The following is a 9,344-nucleotide window of genomic DNA, read 5'->3' on the forward strand; positions in this document are numbered from 1 at the left end:
AACTAGAAATTGATAAATATGAGGTTTTGATGCCTCCATATGAAAAAATAAAGCAATATTTTGCACTTTTGAGAGGAGAATAGATGTTATTTGGAGCCATTTTGAGATAATAGAAAAATAATATCGCTCCAAGAGCATCACTAATTCGACATTTCAGATCGTGTACAAACGAGCCATTTACTTCTATTCAACAATTTCACGAGGCCAAAACTTCGGTCTGTTGCGTTTCATCACAACTATTTACTACAATTTTCCCCCTACCTATTACCGGGGGTAATTTTGATTTGGAATGGAACCAGTCTTGAAAATTACAACTTTATTCACCGAGGATCGAGTAATGTTTGTTTGATAGATGTGATGTGATTTACTCACACACAAAGTACAAATGTTACATGAGCACCAAGCAACAAAGTTCATCGTCTAGCGAGCGCGTAATTGTCATCTAGTGCTGTTTTCACCGACTGAATTCATTCCCCTGTGGAGCTTGGAACTATGAAGACGTTACTCCGGAACCAATCTGGGAGATCAGTGATGATCAAAGTGGTCTTCCTGATATCTTTGTTCGGAAACGTGGTTCTCTACGCAATTTACCATCAAGTATTTCATCAACTTTACAACATGGGTGAGTCTGATTTTGGTAGCACGCTCCTGAATTCCGACAAGCAACTCTTGAAATTCGTTACAGGCATTCCGTGGACCTCCAGATCCATCCATTTCTGTGGTCCCATCAACGAGCTCTCAGTCCCTCTGACAATGGCCAAGTTCTTAGGACTTCGTATAGAAACCCAAATGGACAAGGCTGACTTGATATGGTCTTACCATTGCAAGTGGAACGAAATCAAAAGTCAACTTCGGAACATACACTTTGATCAGAGATTGAACAAAATTCCTGGATCCGATGGAATCGTGAAAAAAGCCATCCTGTCCACCAGAGGATATCCTTTTGTGCCCAAAGGGTTTCTATTACCTCGTGATGAGCAAGCAATGAATATCTATCTACAAGACAACCCTAAGAAGAAGTTCCTAAGGAAGAGCTCATTCCATGGCGGAGTCAGCTTGTACAATCCCAATGGAACTTCCGTTTGGGACGACAACGAGATCTTGGTCCAGGAATTGGTGGAGGACTTGTTGTTGCTAGATGGTCGAAAATTTGACTTGACAGCCTACGTTCTGATCACGTCAGTCAATCCTTTGAGAGTTTACATCAACAAAAGATGGTTGGTCCGGATGTCACAAGTCAAGTACTTGGAATTCGAATCCAATCCCTGGTCTTACTCTACCGATTCCTACGTGGTAAGCGACCATTACATCACGAATGTGGAAATTTCGGGACCTCTAAAGACATTGACGAAGGCAAAGTTTCCCCAGATTGTTGCGTTGAAATCGCATATGAACTCCCTTGGGATCGATGCAGAAGCCAAGTTCCAAAAAGTGAAGGATATCATTGTTGAACTTTTGATGGAGAACCTTCCAAGAATGCGTGAGGGTCTCAGAGACTTTCCGAAATCTGGATCGAGCACATTTTTTCAACTCATGCGTTGGGATTTCCTGCTGGATTCAAGAGGAGATCCGCATCTGATCGAAGTTAATGGATCGCCATATTTTGGTTGCGTTGATTCTCGGAACATTGCGAGAATGAATCGGGTTTTCTTCAATGGTAAGCAATGAATCATGAATCGAAAGTTTGACGAATCAGCTTGATGGGGATTAAATTAACAACCATTGATTGTTACCTGCTGATCAACTATTTTCGTGAAGTTGTATCAAATTTTAAGATTTGTTTATTACAGTTAGAGACGGCCAAAATATGCTTTATCCTTTTTAAGTTGTAAAATAGGTTTAGCAGCATTGAAGACGTATTTCATGTTCTTTTTACATATTTTTATGCATATTTTGGCTTCGACCGGGGATGAAAATAATTGTCCTTAGGTGTATGTCATTGCTCTAAAAAGGGGAGTCTTGTACTTTTTGCGAACTTGTCAAACAAATAGAAACTTGATTTTCTATTTGATGTTAATTAATACTAAAAAAAATGAATGTTCTAGTTAATGTTTTTGGAAGTCATTAAAAAAGCAAATTAGGAATAAATTGTTCCTTAGTTCATACGTTTCGTAGATATTGCGTGTTCACAAAAAATCCGTGGTCAATTGGATATTCTAGTTCATAAGTAATCCAAGATGGTTGAGTGTTCACAAAGACTCTGTGGTCTCAAAATATTCGCAAGAAATCTGTTGAGATGCTCCCAAGATTGCCTACAGCTCTATAAAGTAGTGCAAACAAGATAAAACATTCTTCACCGATGACGCGGGTTCAAATCCCGCCGTAGGATGTTGACGTTTTAAAGGAGGTGATATGGTGTTGCAGTTGGTGCCAGAGATAAGTACCAAGTTCTTCCTTACAAAGATTTAGATGTCTAATTCACCCTTACGTAAACAAAGAATCTATCTGATACTGGACAATGCCATTGCCAAGTGGAAAAAATGGACACCATGTTGGCTGACTTCGCTTGCTTGTCAAAGCTCACCCCTCCAATCGACCCAAGCATCCACCACTAAAACTGCCAAAATGTCATAAAAAGTCAGTGGCCTTGTGACCAAGGAGCCATTGCCAATTTGTTACGTTGATTGTCGAGGCAATTGTTCACTCCTTATAACTTACAAATAACCTTAATTGAAGCTCACAAACGTGATCAAATGATGATGGAATCTGGTTTTGTTTGAGCGAATGGATTGTGCATTGTTCCGTTAACGTGTCATTTGCCTCTTTTGTTGTTTTCAAAATTTTTTTTACTGCCCCGGGGCTATCAATTTACAGTTTTTCCCATTCCTCCACATAGTATACGTATTTCCAAGCTTACTTTTTGCAAATTTGCAAATTAGCCCCACATTTATCCACATTTAGTGCATAAAGCGAGTTTTTTAAAAGCATAGTTTGGACGCCTCCAATCATGATGCTTGCTTGTGAGACTCATTGAACAATTTCTTTATAAAGAAAATGTTTTTACATTATACAGTAAAATGGGATCATGTTTCAGAATTTCTGCTTGGTATTTTTGCCCTCAAAAGCAAAAGATTTTGTTTTTCAATGTTGAACCAAGACATGGGGTCAGGTTTATCTTTTCATTGCTGACAGTTGTCATGTAGGTATTTTTGTCATACGTGCTACTTGACCAAGTTAAGGTTCAGCGAATGATATTAACCTTTTGTTACTTTTTGACACAAACGACGTATGGAAGATATACGAACAAAAATTTTGAAGTGCGACTAAAAAGTTCTCCTTCCGATTTACAACTATCGTCAATTCAAACCAGGCAGTAGATATGGTTATTTCTTCAATTTGCTACTATAAGAGAGGTAATGTGGAGCTCCATGGATGCAAGATATGCAAATCCAAACGTTAAGCATTTTATCCAAAAAGTGGCAACAAGAGCCTTCTCTGAGAGTGAACCCCAATAACAATAAGAAGCGGATATGGAGAAAAAGTGTTACAATGCTTTACCTGAAAAAGCAGAAACCATGCCAAATTAAAAAAAAAAAAATCTTTATTGCGCATTTGAATCTCATTGAATTATTATTTGACAGGGTTTTTCAATATATATTGGGATGGCCCATTTTGGATTCGAGGTCTCTCACATTTTCATTTGCCTAAAACTTCACATTCAACCATGATAGGATGTCGAAAACACATACGCCAGATTACTAATGTTATACCTTACATAATTGCCCAACAAAAAGCCCGATCAGGTGTATTTCCTCAGAATACGATCAGGAAGTTGGAAATCTTTGTGCATTCTTATGACCGTATTCCAAATATAAGATGAAAATTATGATCATTCGGAAATTCTTATCTAAACCTTTCTAGCATTACGAATTCTGGACATGGTGCCGATTGGACCGGATCATTCGAAAAGAGAGCGAGATTTTGTGATGCCCATCGATGTGACCGTCAATCCAGAAGAGACGAATCAATGCCTCGAATCTTGCCATTCCCACCCTCAATGCAAACTTAGCTTTCCCTGTATGGAAGCGATTCATTTCGATTTCCTCTCGACTGTTATGATAGAAAATCAAAATATGGGCGAATACGAAAGATTGTTTCCATTACCTGTGAAGGCCAATTCTTCCACGGAACATCTTCAAGGAAGCCATCCTCATTTGAGCTCTGAGGACCTTTTTCTCCGTGATTGGTTCAAGGGCAAATGCCAATTGGACAAGGCCTTTTGTGCATGAATTACTGATGATCTTAGATTAGTAGTAGAATGTACAAGTTAATAGAATACCTGTGACGTCTTTTTTGCTTTGGGAACATACATATTTGTACCACGTAGTTCTCAATGTTATCAAGAAGTGCTTGAAATGGTCCACTGAAGACCAAATTTTTTATTCACGGATTTGTCACTTTGTCAATTGATTGTTGGTCAAAATGTGATGAATAAAAAAAGTGCTCATAGTGCTATGATTTCATTTCAAAGATCGTTTGGTTCAGGTTTCTCTCAGCACACTAACTAGTGTTAGTGTAGTTACTATGCTATATTCCCCCAAAAATTAGCCTGGAAAGATTAGAGCTCAATTCTTCAAAGAACAATAGGCTTAAAATTGCCAAATATCTTATTCCAGAGCTTGGATGTCAGAGGATCGTTCATTCCTAAAGAAATGTGTTCGATTTAGAATATCAATTGTTGTCAATAAAAAAAATCTGCCTGATACTATCTCACTGAATAATGCCACGGTATCCTTACAACCATTACTTGGGTCAAAATCAATGCCGGCACAATTATATATGTTTTTTGCAATTAGGATATGAAGAAGATCAGGCGCATAAAAACAATGAGTTTGTTTAGTGATGAAAAAGGCAATATATAATAAGCTGCAGACACGCCTCTTTTCTATTGGAATATTCCTTTGTGGCTTGGGCATATTTTTTTCATTTGAATAATGCTTGTTTCTTTAAACAATATTGATATGATATTAACACTGGGTCACATTATGAAATCTTGAGTTTGCTTTAAGTCAAGTAAAAAAGAGATTGATAAGTAGTTTTCCGAATTCAAAACAAGATACTATATGAGAGATACTCTAATATGAGAGGTTGCGCCAGTTTCGTTTTAGCGTTCCGTCTGCGTCGTTTGATCAAAATATACATTAAATTATTGAAGTTTGTAAAAATAGAGCATGACACAATTATCATTACTACTGTTTCTGATTAATACATCCCTCTCCAGGGTCTGGTGAGCAATGAATCAGGTATCAGTTCGCCTCATTTTTCATTGAATCGCTAATGATAGACCTTTTCTCTGTGGATAGACTGATCATCTCAATGGAAGATCATCAACCGCAAATCACCATAAACCTGGGCAATTTGGGTCCAGACCAGTTCAACCATAATGAAAAACTGGGTGTTTCTGCGTCTCGTCTCTCCAATCACAAAAAAGGAACTGACGTTTCTTCGCTTTGTTGCACTCAAGGCCTTAGGCCCTGTCATCGTCGAAACGACGAAAGGAGAAAATTACATTTAATGATTCACAAGTAAAAAGAACCCAGTGACGGCTAGTGGCATGGTGATTTTCTTCAAACCTTTTTTTCGCATGACCCTTGGCAAAGACAGTTTTTGTGACCAATTGACAATAATCGTAGGCAAATCACCTTTGTTGTAACCATAATCTTAACCAAGCCATTGACAGGTAATCCTGTAGAAAAGATTTGACTAGCTGGATTGGTATTTGGTCGACTGATCCATCGATTAAGACGGCATTTAGACATATCCTTGCTCTTAAATGAAATCTCAAAAAAGGAAAGACGGTCAATGAAGATTTTTTAATAAATGCAGTAAGCAATGTGTTTTCAGATATTCACCAGAAAGCTGTGTACAGGAAGCATTTTAAATTAATGAAAACAACGATTAGATTGCTCACTGACTAAATGGAAATGTCTCGACAAATGCCTCAAATTGTAGCAGCTTATTGCTCATTTTTTCAATGGTCCTGGCTGACATTTTCTAAAAGTAATTAAGTTACAGGTCATTTTTCTTCGCATTTTACATTGTAATAGATATACGGCAAGACTGAGTTGCACATGTTTGACCTGCAAAGCAAAAAAAGCTGTCTCAATGAAAAAAGAAAGCAGATAATTCAGGCATTATGGCTATGTCCAAGACCTGGGTTTACCGAGTAAATACCTTCTGACCTGGCAATCAAGGCCAGCTTTTGATATTTTCATCGTTCTATCAAGGAGGAGAGAGAGAGGTATACTCAAAGGTGCTCTTGGCCCACAAGATCGTATCATTGGAGAAACCACTGGCTTTTGTGCTCATATGTTCGACACACTTCGTACTACATATTGATTAGAAGAAAGCTAAGGTCTCCTCGAAGTATGAACCACGGGGATTGTCAACACAAAGTTAAAATGAATGCCACTCGGGTGGTGGTAGACTCAATTTTACACGAGGAAACCCATTTTGGATCGCAAATTCTGAGCTTCAGCTCACAATATGGCTCATATGGATCCCAATATACTTCCTATAAGGTAAGCCAATGTGCAGGGCATTAGTAACGAAAATACAAGTAACGAAATTACAATAGTTCGTTCCTTTTTTTCGAAAAAGGAACTGTAATTGTAACGACCCAAAAACTAAAAGAATTACTCGTTACTAATTCCTTTTTCATCTTCAAGCTGAGGAACCTTAAAGCCCAACAAAAATTGCCATTTATTGCTAATTTCATCTAGCATATTACGATCAAAGAAAGACAGATTTGAAAATTGCGCTTGCTCTTCACAATGTCTAATACTAGTTTTCCATCTCGACTCTTGCGACATTGTTTCAAACCTTTAACAATCATTATCCCATCCAGGTTCCCAGTCTTGACTCCTCAAAGCATTATACTGCAATACGTTTTGAACAATTATGCCAATATTGATTACCAAGGATCATCAATTAAAAGTGTTGTCACAAACTCTTCAAATGTTACGCATTAGGACTCCTTGAGTTAAAAAACATAATTTCTTTAGAGAAGAATGGTTTTGATGGGACAAAAACCATATAACATTTGGTAATCTAAAATTTGAGTAAAAGTAATTGTAACGAGTAACGCCATTACATTTTTTTCCAAGTAACGTTTGTGTAACGAATTACTAATTTTGACCAAAGTAACTGTAACTGTAATTCGTTCCTTTTCTTGAGGAACGATTAATGCTCTGCGGCAATGTGTCGATGTTCAATTCAGTTTCGTTCTGGTATTATATATCAAAACTTTTGTTTAACACTATTCGATAGGTATTTCAAAGTGTTGTTTATAAAACAATGAAGTAATATAAGGATTCGATCCACTTTTAGGCTAATAATTTGTTGGGAGAGCCTCACCAGTACTCATATTATGGGGATAGTACACGAGCATTCGCGACAAGGGAATATGGGCTTTTGTGGAAAGAAGGTAAGGCCTTGCTCATTTCATTGATTTATGCTGATGGACTAACAGAATATCATATGTGATTATCTAAAGAAATAAAGACATAGACATTTTTTGTTGAAGCCCCGTCGGGAAAAGTTTTTCGGAACCTGTACAAGCCATGCACGAAACCTCAAACGGTGGATTTTGTGGACATTCAATTCCCGAAATTGGGATACGCAAAACAAGTTTCCATTTACGAAAACCTGAACCCCGGATCTGTTATTGGCATCTGGGTTTACCACAATAACGATTGGCACCGTTTATGGAAGGGGCCTTACAAGGTGAATGAGTTATTTAGTCTCAGTTTTTTAGACCTATTGAAACTGTTCATTTTTCAGAAACCAAAAAAGTTTAAAATGAATCCCAGCATTCAAAAATGCATTCTGCGACCCGTTCGCTTTCCCATTCAACATATCCGGTTGGAATTGGATCAAACTGAACATTGGTATTATACAGAGCTCTCTGCTGTCGCTCTAACTTATGGAGCCTTCGAAAACAGCCTTCATTCGGTTCTACACATGACGTCAAGCTCTAATAATGAGGCAACCTCCAAAACTTGTTCCAAGAACTACAAGGATCATTTGAACTTCTTGGAGAGGGTGCCCATTGACGTTTTTATGCACGTCAGCAAATATATCGATATACCGGATATCATATCGTTATTCAGGGTGTCCAAACAAATCAAAGCGATGATACAAGAATCCAGGTACAAAAAGGAGCAACAAACCAACACGGTTCCGATATGCTGTTTGAGTATTCCATTGCATTGACTCGTTTGATAAAATTCTAAAACTTCTTCAGGCTTTTGAAAACCTTAGATTTGTCCAGATTTTGGATGGGGTTCAAGGCTATTTCCATTCGAAGTTTGCCTAATTTATGTTGTAATGGCTTTACAAAATTGGATCTCTCTTGGTGCGGACTGTATATGGGTCAAAATTATACAAACGAATTGGATCATTTTTTCATGGTAAGTTCACCTTTTGAGCTCGATAAGTGATAGACTTATATTTTTTCACATATTGCTTTATTTCAACCCAACCTTCAATTTCGAATTGCAGGACTTGAGTGAAAAGAAAACCCTTAGCACTCTGACCCATTTAAGACTGAACAATAGTGTGATCCTATTAAATACTCTCAAGCTCATTTTGCAAACTACCCTATTAGTGGAACTGAGTGTAAGTGGATCCAGGATTCTTGACATCAACAAGAGCCCAAATTCCACTGAAGACATTAATGACATGCTTCACTTTGGATCGACACAAGGCAGATTTGCCAATATGAATGCCTTGAACATCTCTGGATTGCCAGTAACCATGGCAACCATGGTCCATGTGTTGGATCATGCTTGTAAATTGGAACACCTTGATATTTCCAACTGCCTCAAGTTGGACCTGAGTCAGATCTTGACTCTGTGTCCAATTGGATTGAAAACTCTTCAAGCGTGGAGAGTTCCATCATTACACCGTAATGCAGCTCCTAATCGATATGTACAAGATTTGGACGTTTATTTTTTCTTCTTCTAAATTTCATCGTTTTAGAGCCCCATGGGTTACTCCGATTAACAGAACTAGAGGAACTGGATATTGGATGGGTATTATCTGATGGTTTGGGTGATATTCTAAAGCAGATGAACAATCTCAAAAAGTTGTTCTTGAGCGCCAATCGAAACATTGAAGATTCAGATCTGTCTGTGTTCGCGGATCATTGTGCCAAATTGGAACAACTTGATTTGGTCGGGAACAGGTCCTTGACGCCCGAGACGCTAAAGGTACATGTAAATAAGCTGATTAAAGTAAGACAGAGTTCCACGCAAAAAAATAATAATTGTTTTCCAATTACAGAAAATATTTCGACAAAGCCCAAATTTGAAGATCGTGGACGTCAGTTTTTGCTCAAGATT

General features: G+C 37.8%; 2 protein-coding genes across 3 annotated transcripts in view; both read left to right on the top strand.

The window, feature by feature from the left end:
• The first annotated feature begins 357 nt into the window (after positions 1-357).
• Positions 358-4,386, top strand: LOC131885812 (probable tubulin polyglutamylase ttll-15). Of its 2 annotated transcripts, XM_059233989.1 has the most exons (4): positions 358-622; positions 686-1,293; positions 1,369-1,657; positions 3,862-4,386. In XM_059233989.1, the coding sequence occupies exons 1-4, from the start codon at positions 493-495 to the stop codon at positions 4,227-4,229; spliced, it is 1,395 nt and encodes a 464-aa protein (XP_059089972.1). In that variant the 5' UTR covers positions 358-492; the 3' UTR covers positions 4,230-4,386. The 2 variants fall into 2 exon arrangements, with proteins under 2 accessions (XP_059089972.1, XP_059089971.1); XM_059233988.1 differs by having other exon boundaries at positions 358-1,293.
• Positions 4,387-6,334: 1,948 nt separating this feature from the next.
• LOC131885811 (F-box/LRR-repeat protein 4-like) overlaps positions 6,335-9,344 on the top strand; it is a gene marked incomplete at its 3' end in the record, with an annotated part of 3,111 nt that continues 101 nt past the window's right edge. Inside the window, 7 exon segments of the mRNA XM_059233987.1 lie at positions 6,335-6,521; positions 7,330-7,426; positions 7,526-7,725; positions 7,783-8,150; positions 8,246-8,411; positions 8,503-8,908; positions 8,983-9,212. Coding sequence (XP_059089970.1) covers positions 6,369-6,521; positions 7,330-7,426; positions 7,526-7,725; positions 7,783-8,150; positions 8,246-8,411; positions 8,503-8,908; positions 8,983-9,212 — 1,620 coding nt within the window.

Source organism: Tigriopus californicus, chromosome 8, assembly GCF_007210705.1.
Source record: "Tigriopus californicus strain San Diego chromosome 8, Tcal_SD_v2.1, whole genome shotgun sequence".
NCBI lineage: Eukaryota > Metazoa > Arthropoda > Copepoda > Harpacticoida > Harpacticidae > Tigriopus > Tigriopus californicus.

Coding starts and splice junctions, on each gene's coding strand:
- LOC131885812 (XM_059233988.1), top strand. CDS start 493: ATGAAGACGTTACTCCGGAACCAATCTGGGAGATCAGTGATGATCAAA. Junction 1,294..1,368: donor ACTCTACCGATTCCTACGTG/GTAAGCGACCAT, acceptor AAGTTTCCCCAG/ATTGTTGCGTTGAAATCGCA. Junction 1,658..3,861: donor GAATCGGGTTTTCTTCAATG/GTAAGCAATGAA, acceptor AAACCTTTCTAG/CATTACGAATTCTGGACATG.